General features: G+C 37.1%; 1 protein-coding gene across 5 annotated transcripts in view; it reads left to right on the top strand.

Moving 5' to 3' along the window:
• magixb (MAGI family member, X-linked b) overlaps nucleotides 1-26,405 on the top strand; it is a gene marked incomplete at its 5' end in the record, with an annotated part of 84,930 nt that overhangs the window by 38,314 nt on the left and 20,211 nt on the right. For all 5 annotated transcript variants that reach the window (XM_079896776.1, XM_079896774.1, XM_079896775.1 and 2 more), the window contains 9 exons: nucleotides 1,842-1,961; nucleotides 3,953-4,126; nucleotides 13,236-13,419; nucleotides 14,368-14,438; nucleotides 16,752-16,919; nucleotides 17,993-18,527; nucleotides 19,761-20,328; nucleotides 20,435-20,498; nucleotides 21,168-21,545. In XM_079896776.1, coding sequence (XP_079752902.1) covers nucleotides 1,842-1,961; nucleotides 3,953-4,126; nucleotides 13,236-13,419; nucleotides 14,368-14,438; nucleotides 16,752-16,919; nucleotides 17,993-18,527; nucleotides 19,761-20,328; nucleotides 20,435-20,498; nucleotides 21,168-21,545 — 2,262 coding nt within the window. The remainder of the gene's footprint in view (nucleotides 1-1,841; nucleotides 1,962-3,952; nucleotides 4,127-13,235; nucleotides 13,420-14,367; nucleotides 14,439-16,751; nucleotides 16,920-17,992; nucleotides 18,528-19,760; nucleotides 20,329-20,434; nucleotides 20,499-21,167; nucleotides 21,546-26,405) is intronic.

Consider the following 26,405-nt stretch of genomic DNA (forward strand, 5'->3'; position numbering starts at 1 on the left):
ATTGTGAGATGTAAATGCACAACTGTGAAAATATCTACAATTTTGAGGTATAAAGATACAATTGTAAGATATAAGTCCCAATTGGTAAAAAATAGTTGCAAATGTGATAAATAAAGGTGCAGTTTTGAGATATAAAGGCACAATTGTGAAAAATAGCCACAGTTTTGAGATATAAAGATAAAATTGTGAGATATAATTGCACAATTGTGAAAAACTGTGACAACTTTGAGATATAAAAATACAGTTGTGAAATATATATGTGCAATTGTGAAAAAAAAACAGAATTCTGAGGTGTAAAATGCAATTGTTAAATATAAAGGTCCAATTGTAAAAAATATTTGCAATTGTGAGATATACAGATGCAGTTTTGAGAGTGCAAAATGTGAAACAAGCCACAATTTTGAGTTATAAAGATGAAATTGTGAAATATAAATATTATATCAATCAATTATCAATTAGAAGAAATAAAGAAAATTGTGATTGTAAAATTGTACATTTGTAAAAAATAAAAAAAATTTAGAGATATACGTAAAGTCACATTTATTGGAAAGCATGATTGAAGTTGTGTGATACAACGGCACAATCAGGAGAAATAAGGTCACATCATATTATTTTATTTCATTTTTAAGAAACCAGCTTCCATAAAGATCCAATCTATTGCCTGTTTATTAGCAAATTTCCACATAAAAAAATATAAGACAGAAAGATAGAAGCTTTTGCTTGTCCTTATTTAGCTTATTGTTCTTGTAATATTTGCATATTGAATTGTGTTTGGCTTCTTTTCTAACATGCATTTGTATACCGCACAATGTTTGATCTTTCATTTCTCACATCTATTAACTATCTATCCATCTCGTTACATGTCCACTGGCATGGAAGAAACCCACTCGATACCGTCCGAACTGCGAACGGCCTGCCACTGATTTTTACATCTGTTAAATGCACAGCAGTGTGCTTATCTTCACAATGATTTATGCAAACGTCAATAAACCCATTGTGTATATTACTGATTATTAAATGAACACGCAGTTGCGCAAACATCCCGACCTGCAGTTTGCGAATGCATAACACGTGATATGTACAGACCTTTCCTATTATACACCATTCACAACAGTATTTTTTTGCCCAGAATCCACTCATTTAATGTGCATTAGGCATTGCTTAATTTTGTACACACGCATATGCTCCCACACACACCCTTGAGGCCAGCCTTAAATTAGACAGACGCTGCATTTCCCTGTCCTCGCTCCGATTGTCCTCTTGTCTATCTGTGATTGACGTGTGGTGGGTGTGGCGGTTAGTAATTCGGTCTAATCATTCCAGTACGCCTCTGGCTGTGTGAGCTGCGGGTGAAAATATCAATATGCACACAAACACACACACACACTTGCAGAGTTCAGGACCCCAAGAGTGAAGTGCTGGGACTAATGCTCATGTTGTGATGTACTGGGGGATTTCGCTTATCAGACTCTTAATTAGAGATATTGAAGCGGAAAGGAGGTAAGATCTGTGCGTGCGTGTGTGTGGTAGGAGAGTGATAAAGAATTCGTGATTGATGTTGTGTCAGTGTGTGGAGCCGCTCAAAGCCAGCGGAGAGAGGGAGGGCCGTGTCAGATTTTCTTGGCTGGATCGCTGTAATTGGTCTGGGCTGTTCATAGCTCTGTTAACTTGTCAGTCAAGGCTGGATGGAGAGGGGATAAGATGCCATCTTAATCTGGCAGCGCACACACACACACACACACATTGAGCCAAAGTGCGGGTCAGCGATCCGTCAATAATTCTGTAACTTATTTGGACTTGCTGTATTTAACATGTCCCTTTCTGTACGATGTCACCCGCAGGTACGACTAGACAGCCACGAGACGGCGAGATCACGGGAGTCGACTATAACTTCGTGTCCGTCGAGGAGTTCTTCTCGTTGGAGGAGTCGGGGGCGCTGTTGGAGAGCGGAAAGTTCAAAGGTCAGCCCACGTTCACGACCTGAATAATTTATGAAGAAAATAAAGTGTTACAGTGCAAATCCATAGTTTCAATTGTTCTCTGGACTCCTTTTAAGGTCACGTGTTATATCTATGGGGCTTTTTATCCAGAGTTGATCTATTGATTCACAGTTGGAGCTCCATTTACACACATCAAAATGCATCAACACAACTGTTGTGTTGGCAATACTCATCTATCCAACAGCTCAAAGTTCAAAGCGATAGTTCACCCTAAAATCATCATTCATACTGTTTCTCACACAAAGTTATCATGGCTTTTGAAAATAGAACACAAGTTATATAGACCCCTTTTATTTTATTTTATAATCTTTTTTTGGATTCTTGATTTTTGTTGTTAATGGAAAATTGTCAAAATGTAAATAATGTCTTTTGTGTTCTATGCCAAAAAGAAATCATGCCGATATCAAGTATATCTCTTCATATACTCTTGATATCAGCATGATTTATATTATATTATATTATATTATATTATATTATATTATATTATATTATATTATATTATATTATATTATATTATATTATATTATATTATATTATATTATATAGTCAGCATAACAATTTAAGTGAACAGTTTAATTACATTTTACATTTTCTAAATTGGTTAATATCCTATTTTGGGTAACATCCTTATTTTAATGGTCTTATAAAATGGCACTCATGTCTAAAATAGAGTGATATTTCACATGAGGAAGTAAAACTGATAATAAGAGCAAGTTTAATTTCCCTTCAGTTTATCTCAGTCTGTCTCCTGTCTTTATATTTGAACACAGTATTATCATTTTTTATAGTAAATTGCAGGAATGCTTACACTACTTTGAGCCACACAATGTCAGTTTATACTATAGATAAAAGAATTGAGATAAAATGTATCGCAATTCAGTGTTTAGTGTGGAATTGCAAGCTCATTCCTCTTTCAGCATCATTACTGTGGGCTCTGACACATGTGCCTTTAGCATGTAAGTTATGGCTCTCAGGGGAAGGATCACCTACCCTGCCTGATTAAACGAATAAAATGAATTAGCATAAAAAATGCAGCCGCATTTACAAAATGCCATAAACGCCATTCTCACCTTGCCGACACGGCATGGTATGATTTACTTACCACTGCAAAGGCAAGTTACTCAATCAATAACAGATGGAGATCAGGACCAGTTCAAAATCTGTTGTACCATCTGAAGATATAATGTCACCCCTGTTGTATAGTATTCCATCCTTGAGGTGTTTTTGAAGCTTTTAGAGAATATACTATGACAATATAATGGATTATCATGTGTTTTTAAGGTGACCTTGATTGCAAGATTTTGTAGCTCCTGTTAGCTGTTTGTACTGAAATAAAGCTATTGATTCACTCTGCAAGAAAAAAATACCCATGGCTTTAACCACTAGCCATAAATCCCTAGTATGTAAATCCTTTAATTGTGTTTCATGAGTTCACACTTACAAATATTCAGATAGAGTAAAGAGTATATGTGTATTTGGCCGAGGGGAGGGCTCCGCGGTCGGAATTTGGCCCGAACCCAGAGTACTCCCACCATATCCCTGGGTGGGATAGGAACCAGCCAATAGTGAGGAGGGATGCAGAAAACTGTTGAGGAACATAGGTGAGTCAGCCATGTATATATAGGCCTCCTCTTGTGCTGATTGGGTAGATCATTTGAATGAGAAGAGAAGAGAAGAGAAGAGAAGAGAAGAGAAGAGAAGAGAAGAGAAGAGAAGAGAAGAGAAGAGAAGAGAAGAGAAGAGAAGAGAAGAGAAGAGAGAGAGAGATAACATGTTTCCTTGACCATAAGGTTAGGGTGGTTCAGTGTTTTGCAGAGTATACAACTACCAACACTAATGGACCCTAAAATAAGAAACTAAATCAACATTTCATGAACAAAATAACTTCCAAGCAGTATAATAACTGTCCCAGGAAGGCCTGAGTGACACGCTTCTTATATTTCCTGGGTTAGGGAACTACTACGGAACCCCTCGTCCTGTTCACATCGGTCCAGAAAGCCCTCCCATCACCTACCAGGAGCACCGCAACCTGCTGAGAAACTTCCGTACCCGTAGCAAGTCCCTCAGCAACCTGGAGAAGGCAGGCGAGGAGGGCGACAACAGTGAGGAGGACTCAGGTCTATCAGGTAGGAAGAATGCCTATATACACCCATAGATATGTATACGTAGATGCCATATTCGACGGCTCCAGACAAGTCGACGTGTCCGCCATTTTGGAAAGGTTAATATGGTGCTGTTTATCACTTACAATAACAAATCAATGTCACATCACTGTACAGTCTATGACTGTGAAAACCACTGAGCTATAAATAACCTTCAGAGAAGGGAATGCGCTGGTTTGCGTTTCTATGTATAACACAATGTGTAATATCCAAATGCAGAATTATCACAATAATGATAAACTAAATGCTGTGAAAATCATCTGTTAAAGGGAACTTTTATTCACCCAAAAATGAAAATGTTGTCATCATTTACTCACCCTCAAGCTGATGGGCCCCATTGACTTCCATAGTATGGAAAAAAATGGAAGTCTATGGAAGTCAAAGCAACTGTTTGTTTACTTGATAGTGAGTAAATGATGACAGAATGTTCATTATTGGGTGAAATATGCCTTTAATGTCTATTGCAGATATACATATTCATACATGTGAATGACTAGGTTGCAGATGCACAGTCAAATTTCTCTAAAATGGTCACGGACCAGGTTTGACCATTGATATACATATATACATACATTCACATCCATATAGACATACAGTATATGCATCCACTGCCCCTTCTCTGTTTGTTCGTGAAGTATATTGGCAAATTTGATTTTGAGAGTACAATACTCTTTAAATTTATTCGTTTTACTATATTTAAATCCAATCCACAGGATTCTACATTTTCTCTCAAAATCAAAGTGGACAATACAAAAAATGTGTGCAGATTGATTTCTGGTCATAGAAGCACTGTAGTAGTAGGCTAATAACCGTGGTAGGCCAACAGATTTGATAAGTTTCTGTCTTTTTTTGTCATATGAATGAGTCATTGAAGCAAAACTTGCTGAATTTCTAAGCATTACTTATAGTAACGTTAACTTGGAGTTCAGTTAGTGAGTTCATTGAGGGAGTGAAGGATTCATCATGCTGATTCACTCTAGTAATTTTTAAATTCCTGAATCATTTTGAACTATTCAAAGACCAACTCATAAGAGTCATTTGCAATCGGACAAAAAATTAATTGGACCACACCGGTCACAGTTATCTGGACTTTTTCATCTTTAGTTTCTCGTTCATGGACTTTCAGTTTGTTTTCATTCTTCACATGTGTTTTATTTTCCCACCACTCATCAGTTGTCATGGACACTCATCAGATCATCACACCTGTTCGTCATCTCTCCTCATTATCACTGTGTATTCAAGTTCCTTACCTTCACTCTGTGTTTGTCGGTTGTTGTTTGTGTGTGCATGTTACACACGCTGTTAACCGTTGTGGATTACCTGAGTTTGTTATCATTAAAGAACCATTTTGTTTATAGAAACCTTTTTTTAACTCTCCTTTGACTTCATTTTCATCCTTGTGAGAACACCTGAGAGTGTGTGTTATGTTGTTGTTTTTTGTGAAGCCTGCGAGGACAACTCACTGAAAATGCAAAAGGTGCACTTTTCGGTACAAACATCTCATCTAATTCAATTCAGAATGCAAGATTGCAACTTGCGTGACAATATACCAATATAATTTATGATTTAATTTTTTTTAATTAAATTTAAAGAATTCAAAAAGAAATTGTGCACACATCCAAAAAAACTTTAGGCAGGTGCTTGATCAAATGAGGCGTCAAACTCAAAATAAACAAGAATCGGCACACTGCACACATACATTTGTGTTTGATTAGGTCGTTATTGTATTGGATGATTGGGTAATTAGTTCACACTGATATAAATTGTACCTTTCTATGATTGTTGCTTGCCTGACGAAGAACCTTTGGGTCGAAACATTGTTCATTTTGATAAATCCTTGGGAGCAGAAGTGGCAGTGTGCCGATTCTTTTTTATTTTTAAATTAAATTTAAAGGACAGAACTTATTTTTTAAGGAATCAAACCACATAGTCTCCCTGTTTTCATTGTATTCTGGTGATCCTGGATTGAGTTACGGAATGCTGTGATTTGTGGTCTGAAATATAAAGTACTCTTATTATACTTCAGAATGGACTCAAATCCTTTAACCTATGATGATATGGGCTAAACAAACACAAAATAGCCAATTTCTTTGTCATTTTGATTTTAAAAATCTAAATTTTGATAAGCGATACCATTCTAAAAAAAGGTTATCGGATCAAGCTAATACATACAAGATCAAAAGTGTGGCTGTAATTGTTGTGACACAAAAAATCCCAGTTTTTCTCTTGTCTTCCATGCTCAAAGTGACAGCAGAGTAGTTACCAGGCAAACAATACCAGCCAGCTTTTTCAGTCTCTGTTATCCCACTCTGATGTCAACTCTAACATATTCTCTTTCTTCTTTAGAAGCTTACAAACCTGCCTGACTTGTTATTTTTCAGGTTTTCTTGTCCTTTTATTATTATTTTTCCACCTTTCCCTGACATTTGGATCTGAGGGGACTGTGTGGGCACAAAGCACAATATATCACAGAGGCTTGTCACATCATTACACAGGATTATCCTGTTATTAAACCCACAGATTTGATATTTGAATGTCTTTTTTCCCTGGTTCAAATGCAAGATTGAAGTACATGTGATTTGTATACATATGTTGGGTTTTGAAGATAGACAAAGTACAATCAATGTTGCTTTTAGAGCAAACAAAAGGTCAGTATGGGATCAGTCTCAGCCTCTGTTCTCCCTGAAATCCCTGAAGAAATAGCGTTGCCACGGTTTCTTTTGCAACAAAATGAGAATACCAGCATTCCTAAGACTGTTAGTTGCAAAGACCTTTGAGAGACAGCTCAGATCCTAGTTATAAACCATCTGTGTACTGCAATCTGCCCACCAGCCACACATTTGAGAGGATACTATTCTGACCTACATACTTCACAGGGCATGGATGCTCTCACCTTGAAAAAGATGGCACCACTGCCAGGATTATGTTTGTCTGGGTATGCTTTATTTTATGACTTTTCCAGCATCTTAAAGGTTGTCACGTATTCTGGCTTGACTTGATAATCCAGATTCAAGAGGCTTGAAGCAGATGAACAATGAAATCACATTTAAAACACAAGGAACAATAACAAGACATTGAACAGAGAATGACTGAGGGTTTAAATACACTAGATGACAACAAGGGACTAATGATAGACAGGTGAAGGTGATTAGTTGACATGGTTACAAACAAGGTTAACTATAGAAACTAACAGCAATGGAAACACAGGGAACAGGAAATGAACATAGACAAGACAAAATAATATCAAAATAAGAGTCCATGAAAACAGAGACAAGGTAATCGTGACAAAGGTACACTATGTAACTTTTTTTTGTCAATACATAATCAATCCTTCTTCCAAAATCTTACCCTTTTTATCTTACCCTGATTCACTATGGCAGTGTTTATATTTTAGACGTGACTGGATGGTTTTCACTGGAAATTGCGTACATGCATCACTCGCCCGTACGTGTCTCGTCATGTCCATAAATAGAGAAAAGTTTTAAAAAAAGAAACCCATTTAAAAAAGAAAAAAAACACTGAAGAGAGGAGAGTTTACTGGCTAAAACAAAACTGTACAGAGCTTGTAATAAAACGAGAATCAACATTGGCATTGCTGTTCGGAGATGGCGAGAACTGATGGATTTGAAATGTTGTAAAAGTGACGTTAAGATGGCCAGTCTTCAGCTAATCCGCTTGAGATCCTTTCATCTAAACTGGTTATATCTCTTAAGCCTAGTAGTGAATGTTTTATGAGCAGTATAGGATAACATTATTCATCTGCACGCAGTCACAGACAGCCAAAGCACAACCAATGTTTATCCACAAAATGCATGCAGTTTTGTTTTTTAACCACTAAAAGATACATAGTATAGGCTACCTTAAAACACCATTCCACCCCTAAATATGGGATCAAGTTTATGGTGATGCTCCACTTCAAGAATGCATGCCTCAACCACCTTTAATCGGGTCATATCACAAGTAATTACATTTCTTTGATATATTTTTTTAATAAAATAGTTTGTATCCCTTGTGAAAAAGAAGTGCACTTGTATTTAATGTGAACTTGAAGTGTACTTCAAATATTATAAGTATATACTTGCAGATAATATCAATTAAATAAAAGGCTCTTGAGTGTAAATAAAGACCGTATATTTAAAAAAAAAAAAAATTGTATATAACATGCAATTAAGTGTCTGAAAACATAACATTTAGGATACACTTAAGTATATACTTTTAAAGTGTATTTTTTCTATAATATGTTTCTGTAATACGTATACTGTAAAACCTAAAGTTATGCTAAAGTGTTCGTCTTTTTCACAAGGCATGAAACATATTGCAATATTTCGCATAATTTCAGTCCGATCTTAAAGGTTTATGTGCCACATTTCAGCACTGGTTGTTTTGTGATTAAAAAGTTAGTCTCAATGCAATGCTGCTTATGCAAATAGACTTGTGCACTTCTGAAATTAAATGTAGGAGTGTGATGAGTAAACTTTTAGATGCAGATTTAACAATTTGATTTACACTTTACATTTAGAGGTAAATGTAACATTTCAATTTCAAATGCCAAGGTCATGGGTTCAATTCCCAGGGAATTCTGTATTGTAAGATAAATGTATACTTTAAATGAAAGTCACTTTGGTTAAAAGCATAATTTACATTTTGCTAATTAATTACATATTGCAAAACATCAACCATAACGGGGTTTTTTTCTCCTGTACATAAACTATATTGAATATACTGTAATATATGGTATAAAAATGAAACAATTCATGGCCATATCCATCATGGTTACTAAAATAGCATCTGTATGTCAGTTCATGGTGAAATCCCCCTCCTGCTAAACATCAGTGCTGTTAAAGCAGATAGAGTGTGTGTGTATGTGACACCACAGCCAAGGGTGAATGTGTTTGTTTGCAGCTGGGCTTATGATTCTAGTGGGAATATGCTAATTACCTCAATACAGAGTGCAGGTTGCAGATGTTCAGGTCCCAGCTGGGGATCCTTCATTTGTATACTAGCAATATGGTACTTCAAGTGATATAAGAGGATGTCTTTATATTAATGAGTTGTTGAATGAGAGACAGGTTCAGTTTACAGCCAAACAGCTTTTTCTCTAGATGACTGTGAAGCCGGTTCTATACGGGCAATGGCTTTTAAGTTGGTGTGGGTTACACATTATAGATGTACAAAAAATTTAACTCACTTTTAAAAAGAGCAGTTGTTACGGAAATAATGTACTTTAAAAGAATATACTTAAGTGTGAACTAAATTTATAAATAATAAAGTTTTGGACACTTAATTGCATGTTATTTAAATATTTAAAATACATGAAATGTAATTTCATGATTACTTCTATTGTCATTGAAATATGGTTAAAGTGTACTGACATTTATATACATTAATATACTTTCATATAAGTAAAATATACTTTAATGGAATTTCTATTTAAAACTTGTATGTCGTGTATTGAACTATATTTTGTAATGACAAATAGATTTTTTTAAAAACTATATTAACTTTAAAGGGGTCATGAATAAAAAAATGAATTTAATATGAATACATTTTTTTTTTTGTGCAAAACTGTTACGCAATTATAGCAGTGGACGTTTACTTCCAAGTCTTGAATGCGAAAAGTCACTCTGCGGAGTGATTTACTCCAGCTCTGAGCGAACTCTCTGCTCCTCACTACAGGGCTTCTCAGGTGCTGTGAGCAAATCACTCTGCCCAAGTAGCAGTGCTTCGCCTTCTGAGAATATAGTCCCCAGTATGTATACGGGTAGAAGATGACTGTGTCTCATGTGACCTTGTTATTTGTACACGCTGTGACTATACAAATCACAACATGTAAATAGGAAAATGTTGGCGTTATTTTGTCACTTATTGGGAGCAGTATGCTAGCTGGAGCCGTTTACCTCCAGTCTTTGTGCTAAGCTAGGCTAGCGGTGGGTGTGTCAGACAGAGTTACGACAAGCACGGAGATGAGAGGGGTATGTATGGACTTATCTAACTCTGAGGGATACGGTGAATAAGCTAAAGTCCCCAAAAATCTGCGTGTTCCTTTAATTTATCACCAGACAACACAACACCCTGACCAGCATACAATTATCCAATTACCTGAAAGTTATTACCCAAAATGTATGTTTGGTTTTCAGTTTTGGTGTTTCAGTGAACAATGCATTTCAGTGCATCACTACTTATGCTAGTATGAAGCAACAATAAATGTCAGAAGACATTTCAGAGTTCAGACTACAAGCCGACAAAACTGTCCAGTCAACTCTTTCATAAGTTCACTTGGGTTTTGTTTGTCTGTGCACTTTTGTCAGGCCCTGGTGTCTTCACCCCATGGGCAGTGGCATAGATGACAGAGGCATCGATCAAAGCATGACATTGAAGCCAATCAACATACCGATCTGCCTCTATGGATTCAATGTAGCGCTCTGTCTCTTAGATGCTGACCCTGCGCACAGTACATTTCACAATTGACACTGAAGCGATTTCCTTTAGAATGTAGAATGAGGAAAACTTGGTATTGCTTTTTAGCTTAATCAAATTTATACAAAGTTTTATTTAAGGAATGACAAACACATTTAATCACCATAGTGAACCTCCTATTGTATATATATGGAATACCCTTGATTACTGATATAGTGATAAACACTGAATAAATTAATAGAAAGTGATACAGTAAACCACTGTTAGTGTTGTTGTTAAATACACTATATGGACAAAAGTATCGCGACACCTGACCATTAAGTCAAGTCAACTTTATTTTCAATAGCGCTTTATACAATACAGATTGTTTCACAGCAGCTTTACAGTGATAACATGAAAATGATTCAATGATGCAAACAGTTTATTTTGGCTGTACAGCAGCTCTAAAAGAAAATTATATCATTGTTCAGCTGAAGTCAGTTCAGTGTTGATTCAGTTCCGTTGTGAAGATCATCAATTATTAAAGTAGTTCATTTCATCTATAAAGCAGTTCTGCAGAAAACAGTGATGTCATCGTCTAGCTCAGTTCCGTTGTCATCCCATAGTGTCAGTGCAAATGAACGAACACGGTGTGATTATGATTCAGGCTGCATAATTCATAATTAGATTGTGAATCGGTAGCATTCAAATATTTCATCCAGTTCCTTTGGTTGACGATTGGATTCATCACACCAGTATGGACACCAAGCTGGTCATAGGTTCAGAGGACTTGTCTGGTTCTCGTGGTCTTTGCTGAGGATCTGAGCCAATGGCTGTCATGTAAAATTGCAGCTACAGGGACTTCAATGACATTGCATTCTAAGAGTCGGTCCCCCTTTGCATCTATAACAGCTTCCACTCTTCTGGGAAGGCTTTCCACAAGATTTTTGAGTGTTTCTGTGGGATTTTTTTTTTTTTTTTGCCCTTTCATTCAGTAGAGCATTTGTGAGGTCAGACACTGAAGTTGGACGAGAAGGCCTGGTTTGCAATCTCCGTTCCGGTTCATCCCAGGGGTGTTCGATGGGGTTGAGGTCATGGCTCTCTGTGGGCCAGTCAAGTTCTTCCACACCAAACTCATCCAACCATGTCTTTATGGAGCTTGCTTTGTGCTCTGGGGCGCAGTCATGTTGGAATAGAAAAGAGCCTTCCCCAAACTGTTCGCACAAAGATGGAAGCATAGCGTTGTCCCAAATATCTAGATATGTTGAAGCATTAAGATTTTTCTTCACCGGAAGTAAGGGCCCTATAGCTAACATCTGAAAAACAGCCTCAAATCTTTATCCCTCCTCCACCAAACTTTACAGTTGGCACAATGCAGTCAAGATAGATGACGTTCTCCTGCATGGTATCCGCCAAACCCAGACTCTCCCATCAGACTGCCAAACAGAGAAGCGTTTGTTTCCACAGCTCCAGAGTCCAGTGGTGCCATGCTTTACCACTTCATCCGACGCTTGGCATTGTACTTGTGATGTGAGGCTTGCATGCAGATACACGGCCATGGAAACCTATTCCATGAAGCTCCCGCCTCACAGTTTTTGTGCTGGTATTAATGCAAGTGGAAGTTTGGAACTCTTCGGCTATGGAATCGGCAGAGTGTTGATGAAGTTTGCGCACCTCGGTGACCCTACTCTGTGACTTTACATGGTCTTCTGCTTCATGGCTGAGTGGCTGCTGTTCCTAAATGCTTCCACTTTCAAATAATACCACTTACAGTTGACCAAGGAATATCTAGCAGGGATGAAATTTCATGAACTGACTTATCGCAAAGGTGCGATGGGTATCAGCCTATTACAGTACCGCGCTTGAATTCATTGAGCTCTTCAGAACGACCCTTTTCTCCACAAATGTTTGTAAATGCGGACTGTGTGGATGGGTGCTTAATTTTATACACTTGTGGCTAAACTCCTGAATTCAAAAAGTATGTGCTCTCTGTCTAATTACTGAGTTCATTTCTAATTGCTGAATTAAACACTATTTGATCAGTTCAGTTATAGTATGGTAAATGCATTTAGCTGACACGTACGTTGGGTTTTAATGCTTTATGGGGACATTCCATATACATAATGATTTTTGTACTGTACAAACTGTATATCCTATCCCCTAACACTACCCCTAAAACTACACGTTTTTAAATTTTCAGAAAACAACTCTTAGTATGATTAATAAGCTGTTTTCCAAAAAAGAACATAAGCTGTTTGTGACCAAAAAAGAAAAGGATTTCGGATATTACTATCTTTTTGGGTCTTTTACTATCTCATAACGTAGGGTGTACCTGAACCACACACACACACACACACACACACACACACACACACACACACACACACACACACACACACACACACACTAACTCAGGTGACATAATGAAAATGTAAATAGCAAACTATAAATAGAAACCTATATAATGGTAATGCACAATAATAGTTTCATTTTGCTGTTCTTGCTTTCATGTGTCCAATAGGAGAAATAAACCCATTTAGTACTAAATAGAAAAGAGAATGACTATGAATAATAATTCAATGAATGTTCAAATGGAAGCTCTCAGACAGAATAGTCTTTGTGTTTCAGTAAGCCGTGTTATTTCAGAAGTATTGTTTTCTCTTCATTGGTGTTTTAGGTGGTTCGCTTGGGGCGAGCAGTGCCCCCGTCCCCACTTCATCCCCCAGCCAATCACGAAATTCAAGTGGAGGAGATGGCAGTGCCTTGGAGAATGGGCTCGGACCTCGTAGAGGAGCACGGTTGACAGGGTCGGAAAACTGGGAGATGATGTACAGCGACTCAGGGAATGCCTATTACAAAGAGTAAGAAGATACATTATCACTATGAATGATTTATACTGTGTTAATCCCTATAGACCACAAGATTTAGAGCACTAAAAACACAGCTTGTTTTACTTCAGGACTCTGATTTTACAATAGAATCAAGGGATAGTTCATCCAAAAATGCAGAACATAAAAGATGATGTTTTGAAGAATTTTTCTTCTGTTCTTGTCTATACAATGGGGTCCAAAACAGTTTTTGCTTACAAGTGGCCCCAAAATTGGGTTCTACTTCATATTACACAAGTGACCATTCCCTTACCTCTTATATCACCCTTAAACCTAACCATACCACAAAACCTGTCCCGAACTTTACCTGTACCCCAGCTCAAAAGCAGAAAAAGTGTTTTGCAATACAACATGAACACACTCAGTACATTGCAACTATAGTAGCAGGTATACAGTAGTTAAAGACACCTAATATAAAGTGTGACCCAAATATGTTTGTTGATATTACTAAAAGTCTCTTAAATGTAAATCTGTTTGTTTTAATGCAGTTTGGGTCATATTTCATTGACCTTGCATATCTTTGATCTTGGTTTTGAGGATGAGGGAATGTCACACAACCTGTGCTGGTTGACATCTATATAATTTGGCTTCAACCAAGACACAGATGAATTTGCAGTACAGTGTGGTAGAGTCTGATTGGATTTTGACATTAAGAGAAATGGAAATATTTTGTCCTCCCCATTTAAAAATGTAAGACTTTTTGCTATCTTAACTATGCACAAGTACACGATTAGCTGCTTTTTCATTGTGCAGTCCATATAACAAGGTCATGTATACAATTAGAAACTTGCCATACATTTATTAGCAACACAATTATTTTAAGTGTGATATTTTAATTGTGTAGAACTGCTTACAGTCATGCACTACAGTGGTGTTTTAAATGACAACACTGACATCTTGTGTTATGTGTTTGTCCTGCAGCCATCATCTAAAGCCATCCTCTTGGCTTAATCGCCGAACTCACAGCAGAGAGAATGTCTGTATGTCAGAATGTAAGGTTCTATTCTATTCTATTCTATTCTATTCTATTCTATTCTATTCTATTCTATTCTATTCTATTGTTTCCATTAGGGTTTAAGTCATGTTACAGTTTTAGATATTAATAACAATAAATATTTAGTATATGCACAGTATAAAAGTGTTAGTCCACACTTTTTTTATCTAGAGTTTTTATTATCTTGTAAATACTCTACTTCCTGTGGTGCTGGGGGGCATCTGACCGATAGATCTGATTGAAAGACAGATGTTCATGCACCTACATTAGGATATTTGCTTGACAGTTTGATAAAAAAAGAAGTGAGGTTGACAACTCTTTTGGGTGGGTATACAAAAGTCTATATATAGGGCTGTCACAGTGTGATTTTTATGCCAAACGGTTAACATTTGCACTTTAAATCATCATTGAAGCTTAACATGCATGAAACATCACCCATGAGCAAAACATATTTCCTTTCTAAAAAAGTTGTTCAAAAATGTTTGTAAGGTTGGCCCAATCTGGTTATTTCTTCAGTTGATCATTCAGGTAGTAATATCTATGTATGGAAGATTTAACATGTTCTTAACCCAAGTATAAGCCTACTGTATCATATTTAATACACAATTTTTCTAAGGCATCAAAATTTAGCTGAAAACCTCTGTCATCTGATTGATAGTTATTTGCAAGATATTATACTATTTAGCAAGTAAAATGCCTTTTAGTATATTTCTAAAAATGCCCTTCTTTAGGTCATAGTACACGTGTCTTTCTGCTGTAAAATCTATACTGATTTTATAAATTAAAAGTAAGAATAACTTACTAACTATATTGTTAGTAGTATCTCAAGATGATAATTTACTTAGGTTTACTTGATTATTCATACTTTTTTTTAAAATATCATATAAAAATGTAAGTATCAAATATGATGCATCAGGCTTTTGAGGAATGTTAATTTGTTCATCTGTCAATCATCATTGTATTTCAATGCACCCCCCCACCCCCCACCCCCCCACACACAATCAAAACTGCAGAGCTTTGATCGTGAAACTGAGCATTTAAAAATAATCTTACTAAAACATATTATCAGGAGTTATAGAATGATGTAAGTAATCTGCTATACTGTCATACAGAAAATCTTATTATAAGCTATCAGAATTTCATCTTACTTTTTAGCCATATAAATATCAAGAAATGCACTAAATTGCATATTTTTGCTCAGTTTGGGTCACTGAATAAGATTGATGTGTTTTTTTCTTCTCGGGTATAAGATCCAAATTCTCCTAAATCATATGAGTCATAAAGGCTTGATGTATCAAATATGATACCTAACAAAAAAATGCACATGCAAACTTTTTAAAATATCTTTTTCTAAGTATTTAAGGTTAAGTATCTGTTATCTAGGCTTGTATAACATGATGTGTGATTACAAATGAGATTTTGAAGAATGTACTGGTCATTATTTCCATGAAATTACAAAGAACTGAAGACACAAACCCTTTTTAGATTGGATTAGAAATAACATTGGAAATAAGTAACATTGTTTACTTTTATGTTATTTTTTCATTAATTGAATTCTTATGTCATGACAAGCAAATGATAACCCTCTGACCAGATAAATCATTTTAGACATTTATTTTATAAACTGTATATTTAATTATATTATCATCTGAAATACCAGTATTATACTCTTAAGTGCTTTTTTAATAAGAAAAAAATACTAAAAGTGTGTAGTTATTGCTTTGAAGTCTGTTTATAAGATGCAGTACATCATTGCTAACTGTAGAGAGTGGTATAAATGTAAATACTTTAGGTTATAAAGACAAGATGTCATTACAGCTTCAAAATTGCATGTTTGTTTTAGGTGGTTGTGTTTTTACATTTTGTGCTGTAAAGTGCTGCATGCGAATCTGCTGTTTAACATACGCTTGAACAGTATGTGCTCAAACATGCAAATGCTTACCTCTGTCTGTACTTCTACCTCTCTTTTCCTTCAGACATTTCAAATTCATGCATTTGGCAGACACTTACAGACTTACAAAGCTACTTACAGTGCATTCAAGGTATACATTTTTGTCAGTTTGTGTGTTCCCTTGGATTTGATCCCATGATCTTAGCAGTGCTAGCATCATGTTGAGCTAGCGGGACAAAAGCTAGATTCACTTGTCTCTGGAAAAATTTCATATTTTTCTTTACCTTTCACCATTCATCTTCTGTAATGTTAATCATTGCTTCTTTTCTTTACTCTTAATGGGCTAATTTCCTAAATAATCTGTCTGTCATCATATTTAAACCTCTCACCATCTTCTTTTTCTGGTTTTGTGCTTTGTAGTAGCAGAGTTTACAGACCAGCCGGGTGAATTGAGAGGCTTCTCGGTTCACACTCGTTTGGTGAAGGGTCCACGGGGCTTCGGCTTCAACATAGTGGGAGGCAGCAGGCGGAGGGAGTTCCTGCAGATTTACAGCATCACCCCCGGAGGACCTTCAACACTTAACACAGGTAACACCTCATCTCTCTTCAGCCGCCCACTGCGGTAGAGGACTATGTATTATCTATAGGTTGCTGCTCTCTTTCTCTTTCCTCTATATTACACTTTCTGTCCCACTGTGGATTTTTGTTGTGATTGTGTGATCCTGTAGAATGAGAGTCTCGATCTCCCTCTAATCCTAATGGCCTGCATGGAGTAATCCAGCTATCACTCACTGCCGACACACATTTACAAGTAAAATGTGAAATTATGAACACGCTCTCTCTCACTTCGCTATTACACGCAGACATAGAAATATATGTATGTTCAATCTTAAGGTGGTCCTGCACATCCCACAGATGCTCAACTGGATTGAGATCTGGGGAATTTGGTGGCCTAAACAACACCTTAAACTCTTTATTATGTTCCTCAAGCCATTCCTAACAATGTGTGCAGTGTGGCAGGGTGCATTATCCTGCTGAAAGAGGCCAATTCCACCAGGGAACACCATTGTCATGAAGGGGTGTGCCTGGTCTACAACAATGTTTAGGTAGGTGGCACATGTCAAATTTACGTCCACATGAATGGCCGGACCCGGGGTTTCCCATCAAAACATTGCCCAGAGCATCACACTCCCTCCAATGGCTTGCCGCCATTCCATAGTTCATCCTGGCGCCATTTCTTCCCCAAGTAAATGGCACATACGTACACGGCCGTCCACCTGATGTAAAAGAAAACGGGACTTATCGGACCAGGCGATCTTCTTCCACTGCTCCAAGGTCCAGTTACGAGGCCATTGTAGATACTTTTGTTGGTGGACAGGAGTCATCATAGGCACTCTGATTGGTCTTTGGCTACGCAGCCCCATATGCAGCAGAGTGTGTTGTGACACATTCCTCCCATAACCATCATGACATTTTTTGCCATAGTAGATCTTCTGTTGGCTTGGACCAGACGGGATAGCCTCCGTTGCCCTTTTGCATCGATGAGCCTTGGGCTCCCAACTCTCTGTCTTATTTAGTTAAATAGTTTTGAACTTAGGTTGAACTTTCATATTATGAATTGCATGCAATTTAACACGTTCCATCTCTTGCCTTTTTTCCAGCGGACATTCTGGTGTACATCAATGATACCTGTGTGCTCGGCTTCTTTCACAAAGAGGTAGTGGAAATGTTAAAAGCCATACCGGTGGGTCATACTGTGGATGTTGTAGTCCGAAGGGGCTACCCTATGCTCTATAACTCTGACGGCTGCCCGAAGATGCCCAGTTCTAGGCTAACCGCTTCCCAAGACCAGTCTCTACATCTACCTCCACCAACCACCACCCAACCCCAAGCCCAGGCTCCTCTCCCATACGCACAGCTACACCTCAACCACAACGGTCCCATGTGGTCTGAATTTGAGAGGGGATCCTCAAGGAATCTCAGAGTACGGGCATCAAGGTTCAGTCTGGATGCTAATGGTAATTCACCTCCAATCGCTTCACCTCAAAGACCTCCATCATCATACCAGTACTCTAATGGGTATGGGAGTGGATTCCTGAGACCGCCACGCACTGCAAGAAGCATAAGGAGGTTACAGAGTGCAGAACTAGCCAGCCAGAGTGACAGTGAGGTGGTGTCCGCGATTGGATCACATAGGTGAAAGGATTTTTTATGTTATATTGTCACTGCTATGATCAGGGTTAGATTATAGAATACATGCTGTAAAATGTAATTTGTAACATACTTTGTTAAATTGGTTATTTTACTTGTTTTAAGTATAAACAAGTGAAAAAAATCTGCCACTAATTCTTAACTGTACTTTTATTTTATTTTAAGGATTTTTACTGATCAATAATTTTAGGAATATTACCCTTGTATTAAATCATCATACATTACTGTTCAAAAGGTTGGGGTTGGGAAGATTTAGAAAAATGCTTTTAAGCTCACCAAAGCTGCACGTATTAGATCAAAAATACAGTAAAAACAGTAATATTGTGAAATATTATTAAAATTTAAAATTACTTTTTAAGTTGTTTTCTTTTTAGATATTTCAAAAAGTAATTTAATACTTTGATGTTAAACCTGAATTTTTAGCATCCATTACTCCAGTATTCAGCGTCATAGGATCCTTCAGAAAACATTCTAATATGCTGATTTGTGGCTCTAGATTTTCTTTTTATTATTATTATCAATCTATCTATGATCTGAAATAGATTTTTTCTTGCCAGACTTTATCATGTAATAGCGTCTGGTATCAGGTGCATGTAAGGACTAGAAATAGCACTTTAGCTTAGCACAAAGCTAAATAATAACATGATAATTTACACTAGTTAAACTTATGTCTGCTTCTCAATTTACTCAAAACCCAATGAGTGTATAAAGCAACTTTTTTTTACTGATCATAGGTGGATTCTTTTCATGGAATGAGGTAGAAAATGCATTATTTGTAGCTGTCTTTGCAATGCTAAAGACTAAAGAATTGATCATATTTCTCATTTTTTTGAAACAATGCATACAAACATAGACAAACCAAATATTGCCAAACCAAATATAATCTTGTTTTTATTGGATACACGTTTAATCTGTCAAAGCCTTTTTGTTGTGAACAGAAATTTGAAGTTTCTCAATGACTTCAGTTTTTGTTCTTGACAGCGCCCTCTGTCTACTCGGAGGAATGTAATACACATCATAAGAGAGTTTCAATGCTGTTAAATCTAAATACTGTTTGAATCTAACTGATTTCCAGCATTTAAGTTGTTACTGTAACTGAATACAGTTACTCATATTTTTGCTGTTACATGTAGTCTGTTCCTACCAACCCTGATTATGATACATTATGTCTGAGTTGCTTTGCCTGACCACATGATCTTTCTCTTTTTATCTTCACAGGGCCTCGTTTATCCGTAACCACAACAACAACTCTCTCTCCACTCCGCCACCTCTCCGCCAGTACTCCTTCAAATCTTCTGAGAGTGACCTTTCATCAAGTACTCCACCGCCCATATCTCGATTGCCCCTACCCCACACAGAACTAAGTCCGGGTCCCGTCCCTTACTCTCCTGGAGGAGGAAGGCGCTACTCCCATCTCCGTAAACCCCAAAATACACTGCTAACCCCACCTAGCAGCGCCCATTCAGACGGGCCTTACTTCACCTTCAACGGCACAGCCAGTGCCAGCAGCGGCAGCCCGAACAGCATTCCTTCACCTGGAGCCATGAGCGCTGTGATTGGCAGTGGAGTTGGAGGAATGGCGGGAAGTGGGGAATTAGTCCCTGTTGCCTTGGCTAAATGCGAGAGAGGCAGCAATATGGGGTTCAGTGTGACGGCAGGAGGTCATGGAGGCAGGCAGACTCTTGTGAAGAAAGTCTGGGACCACAGACAGTGTAATGGGCTGCAGTCTGGAGATGCCATTGTGAAGATCAATGGAGCAGATGTACAAAGTCTCAGCTTTGCACAGGTAGAAAAAGAACTGATGATATTCAGCTTTTTTGTTGTTGTTGTAATGGTGTACAGTTATTATATATATATATATATATATATATTCTTTTTGTTTATTATTCAAGGTCCAAAGGATCTTGCAAGAACACACTAAAAAAGGGGAGGTTATTCTTCTGGTTTACAGAGGGGGTAAGTTATATGTTCACTCATTACATTACAGTGTTCACATTGAAAATATAATTTTTCCCCCATTTATAATTTCAAATAAACAAAGCTTTAAGATTAAGAATGATGTAAAATGTCTAAGAAATAGTTTAGATTCTGCACTATTTATAGGTCACTAATCATGTGATAAATTTGGAATATTTTCAAATAATTCTCCATAACACTATCCTCAGTAGATGTGATGTAGAAATTGTTGCCACTACCAGTTATTTATATTTTGAATATATATTGGATGAATAAAAACCTTATGGGCTCTGTTATTTCATTTTATTTTATAATGAAGACATACAAAGCTTGTCTGCTATAGATAAAATACCTTTACCTTTATTTTATTTAAGAGCCACGTGTATCGGCCAATACTGATATATCATGCATACCTGCATCATGCATAAAAGTTTGCTCAAACTTTTGGATTTCATGCAGCTCGAGTCATGCTGTCAGGATGCAAACCAAATAAATAGACATTCAGATGTTTATGTTAATTTTTCAATTCAACTTTCAGACTTTAAACCCTACTGTTTGTACAATTTTTTTTAAATAAAGTGGGATTTTTAGATTGCTGAAAATCCATAACAATTGTGTAGTCTTCATCCTCATTCATCAAATATTAATAATTCTGTCCTTTCGTTGTAGGCACCTCACATTTCTCCAATTCCCCTAATTCTGTGCGGCGACTAACTCCTCCCCCTCCTCGGTCCGCCTCTGACTCAGAAGTCCCTCTTATTGACTCTGTGCCATTATCGCGTAACTCTCTCACTCCACCCTCTCCAGCGCTGGTGCGCTCCTCATTGGTCCAGAGCACCAGCTTCCTGGATTCTGTACCTGTCACTCTCACGCTTGAGCCACGTGATTGGATGAGTTTGGAAGAAGGAGGGACGGTGCTCAGTCCCAGAGTAAGAACAGAGCAGAAAGAACAGCCTGTGCTGCGGGGCTATGAGGTGGAGCTGAAGAGGAAGCCAGGCGAAGGCTTTGGATTTGTTATCGCCTCTCAGGATGTGGAAAATGTCAAAGGTGAGTATTTGTAATGGACCAACACCATGCAATATCCTGCAAATGCACAATGAATTTAATGCATTTAATGCATTGTTTAAATAGAAAATGCATTTGCGCCCATTTGTGCGCCCATGGGCAGGCTGGTCTGAAAACGAGGACCTGAAACCTGGACTAAAGTCAATAGCGAAATGTTTTTTTTTTGTTATTTAAAGAATGCGTTAGTAATATGCGCCTATAGGCGGGTCCACAGTGTGCGTACACTTTGTCCCATAGATGGTCTGCTTGCACGCTTTAACCTTTAACGCACAAGCAAATATGTTTCCTCGCTAGAGAAGCTTTCAGTTTTTCCGTTTGCAAATTCTGCAATGTAAATAGCGAATCCACCATGGTGCGAGCGCAACTGATTTTAAAGGGAATGGGAGATGAGACTCTGATTGGTTTATTTCACATTACGCCCAAAACACACCCATTACTCATGAGAATAGGGACAACCCTTTTAGACCATGCGCCGGGCACGCTGACCATTTTTCCCGTCGTTAAACCAGCAAAAGTGGATTCGGACACGCCCTAAGTGCACTTGCGCCGTGCGCTTTAGACCATGTGCTTAGATCGTTAAAAAAAGGCGCTTATTGTCTTTCTGCTATATGTAAACACTTACAGTGGAACAAAATGTCGGTCCTCACAGGACCGCGGTGCTACAAATATAAACATATAAAAAGTTGAAGTATAAACAAATAAACAAGTATAAACCTACACATAGATAATCTATTGAAAAACATAATTTTACTATATATAATCTAACTATACACAAATACTAACTACACATATACTTAATCTAACTATACATATACATAATCACAATCTATACAAATAGTTTACATAAACTGTACATATACCCTGGGCATATCATTTGAATTTCACTTGTAACAACACATAGTGCAGTGGTGCAAAAAGAGACATTCAGGGAAAACAGCACAACTCCGTGCAAGGTGAGTCTGTAGTGTATGTACACATGTAGACATATGTATTATCCTGTTGAGTCTCCCAATCAGAAACATCCTCATCAAATTGCCATTATCATTGGCATGTTTTAGCCATTTCTACATCATAAAGAAGACAGTGATGCAGCTGGTCAGCAAACTCTGAATGGTGGCCCTGTAGAATGTGGTGAAGATGGGTGGGGGGGAGACTTGCTCTTTTCAGTCAGTGCAGGAAATGATGTGGTGTTCAGGGTCCAGGTGAGATGCTGTGATGTGTCACCCCCAAAGTGTTAACATGTTCAGTAATAATTAACAAAGACTTTAAAGCTAGAGTGTGCAGCTTCATAGAGGCTAGCAATAGCAAGCTAGCTAGCTTTGAAAGCATAAGATCCCACCCTCCCTTCAGAGCGCTCTCCAAATCTTGCTTTCTCCAAAACACATGAACACACACAGCAGAGTCTGCAAAGAGACTGTGTTAAATTACTTTATGTATTTTGGCATTGATAGTGTTGACGTAGAAACACATAAATCCGAGTCTGAGCATGTGAACAGCTCTGAGTGGAACGTCACGGGTTGCCATCTCTTAATTACGGAAATTATGATGTTATGAAAGCAGCATAAGCTCATTGTTTTGGTTCAGGAGGAACCATGAAAGGTGGCTGCTGTTTGCACGCTCGGTGACCGTGTGTCTTCAACTCTGCATAACCTCATGAAATGCGCTGATGACGTGTCGGACGAATGCAGGGATTTTTTGGTCCTGAGACTTCCACAGAAGATATATGTTAACTATTCAATATTTAGACCACTTCTATTATTGATTGCTATCAGGATGTGAAGAGAGTGTCAACCAGTATAATAAGAAGTGTGTATGAAAAACATTGCCTACCCTCCCTTTAACTCAGATTGAGTTGGTGTACTTGTGCATAGCTCTATTATTTTGGGTGTCTTCAACCCATTCCTTGTTTAAATCGTTGTTGTAAAATTCTTTCACTATTGTTCACTATTGTTTTTTTAAATAAGCAATTAATAGTAATACTGTTATTCAGCTAGGATGCAACAAATTTTAAAGACATTTACAGTTTCATAAAATATTTCTATTTCAAATATAATTCAAAAATATTAAGCAGCACAACTATTTTCAACATGCATAATAATAAGAAATATTTCTTGAGCACCAAATCTGCAAATTTGAATGATTTCTGAAGGATCCTGTGACGCTGAAGACTGGAGTAATGATGCTGAAAATTCAGCTTTGCCTCCACAGGAATAAATTACATTTTAAAATATAAACAGAAAAAAAGCTATTTTAAATTGTAGTAATATGTTCAAAATATCTATTGAACAGTATTTGTAATTGGGAATTCACAAACTTTCTATATTAATGAAGCTCCATGGAGTTTTGTACTATTTAATGTTTTTGGTTAAAAGTACTTTACAGTACGTATGTTATTCATTTAAAGCAGCCACATATGTGTTTGGTGCATAATGGGGCTTATTTAGTGGCAGCTGTATTAAGTTGCCTGACTGACAGTGAGACAGAGGCCTGCCAACACTGAGGCCTGCCAACAGTCAGGCCCAGATACACGCACCCCTCCTTCACCCTCCCACTCTCCCCTACCTAAGCCCACAATGACCTCATTTTGCTCAGTGTTCCTTTGGTTTTTATTGAGGCCATGGCATCACTAAAGCATGAGCATCTAAAAAAGTGCCTGTCCCCAATGTCACAGCTGTTTCCATGTATATCAATATCTTAGACGCTTCTCTTCTGTATGACTTGATTTCATAATTTTTTGAGGTGAATGTGCTGTCTTGGTGTTTTACACAACCTCAGAGGCTAAGTTAGAGTCAAAGTTAATATTTGAGATTGTGACAGTTTTATGAATGAGATTATGATGATATATATGACAATTTTTTATATTTTATAATTCTGTAGTTTGTTTGTAGTGGCATTCACATTCACTAGCCTATTGGTTAGTTTGTGTTTGCAGTTATGTCAAGCTATTGTTCTCAAATTGGCAATGCTAGATCAAGTCTGGCTCATATAATTGATCCTGTTCCTTCTCCCAGGCATTTGGAAAATAGCCTAAAAAAAAAAAAAAATTGTTGCTTATTTGTGTTCCTACACATGTACCGTACATTAAAGACTGGCAATTAAAGACTCAGTATGGAGATAAAAGAGAGTTCGCCTTGAGACTGTGATGCCTGATGAAACACTGGTGTGTGTGTTTGTGTGTACAGCTGATGACTGTAGAGCTATATAAAATTCAGGGATGGTGTCGATACAAGAAATGTCAGGGAAGACACTGCGAATTATAAAAAGAGAAAGAATGATGCCAGCAAGCAAACCATGGGAGTTACAGATCAATTAATCAATACGAGCGGTTATCCTAGTTTTGCCACTGCCAGTGGATCTCTTAAAGGGACAGTTCACCCAAAAATTGTTATTCACTTTTATGATTTTTCCAAACCCAAATGACTTGTTTCTGAGGTGAAACACAAAAAGTTCAAGTGTTGTGGCCATACAAAAACGTTGACGGACGGATAGATTTTAAAGTTTAGTTATTCATTAAGTGTTTCCCTTAGCTGAATCTCTATTTGTGAGTGAATAACAAATACAATTTTGTTGTATTTGTCACATAAATTATAATATGGTTTCGGAAGATTTGCAATATGGAGTACACAAATATTGTGTTTACACTAAAAACCGACACCTGTGGTTGCCAGAAACTCCACGTAAAAAACTACAATGACACTGTTTCCAGTATATGGGATATATTGGTACCTGTATATACTACAATTTGTAACAGTATATTTCATTAAATGATATGACAATTTAATTTACTGCATCAAATGTACTGATAACCACCATGATAAAACACAGAGTCATACACACAAAGGTACAACACCATCAGGGTAACACACAACACTATAATAATGCAATAAACATACACTAAATAACAAATGTAACACAAAACTCTTTGAAGAAACAAAATAAATTGAAGAAACAAAATTATTTATAAAATATAATCATATGTATCATTTCACACAGGGGCTGCTGAGAATGTACTTTTACTGTTTACCGTAAATTGTCAGCCGAACTCCTTAGTTCCTTAGTAATAGAATATTTACTTGAAGTTCTTTTTCAATAAAAAAGTAACTATAATCTTATTACGAGAATTTAAAAAACGTAATATAATCTAATTAGAGGTAGTGTTTTTTTTTGTTTTTTTTAAACATGTAACCGGTTATATATAATCAGCGCTGCAGACTATACAGTTATTTCATTAAATTTCATCTTTTCATTTGATAATCACACTTTATCTACGGTATCACGATTATCATGCAGACCCATATTTGTTTATTTTAATTTTACATTTGGTATAACTAATTATTAGCTTTCCAGCAATTCATGAACCTCCTGTAGTTCCCATATTATTATTATTATTATTATTTATTATTATTATTAATTTTTTTTTTTTTTTTTGAAAAAAATCACCTTTTGTGTTCCACATAAGAAAAAAGTCATGCAGGTTTGAAATGGAATTTTTTGGGCCGAATTATCCCTATAATTACATGAACTATTTTCTATTTTATGTTGCACCAGTGTTGCCATATGCTCATTGCACTGATACAGCATTAGTTTCAATCCCTCAAATGCTTTTTATTGGCATGACCAGCATGCATCAGCAATCCTAAACTCAGATTACACACGTACTGTATGTGCATGTAGGTCCCTCTCTCTCTCTCTCTCTCTCTCTCTCTCTCTCTCTCTCTCTCTCTCTCTCTCTCTCTCTCTCTCTCTCTCTCTCTCTCTCTCTCTCTCTCTCTCTCTCTCTCCCTCCCTCCCTTCCCCTGATCGGCACCCCCGCTCTGCAGTGGTCCAAGGATTAAATCGTTC

Source organism: Squalius cephalus (genome assembly GCF_949319135.1).
Source record: "Squalius cephalus genome assembly, chromosome: 16".
Classification (NCBI taxonomy): domain Eukaryota; kingdom Metazoa; phylum Chordata; class Actinopteri; order Cypriniformes; family Leuciscidae; genus Squalius; species Squalius cephalus.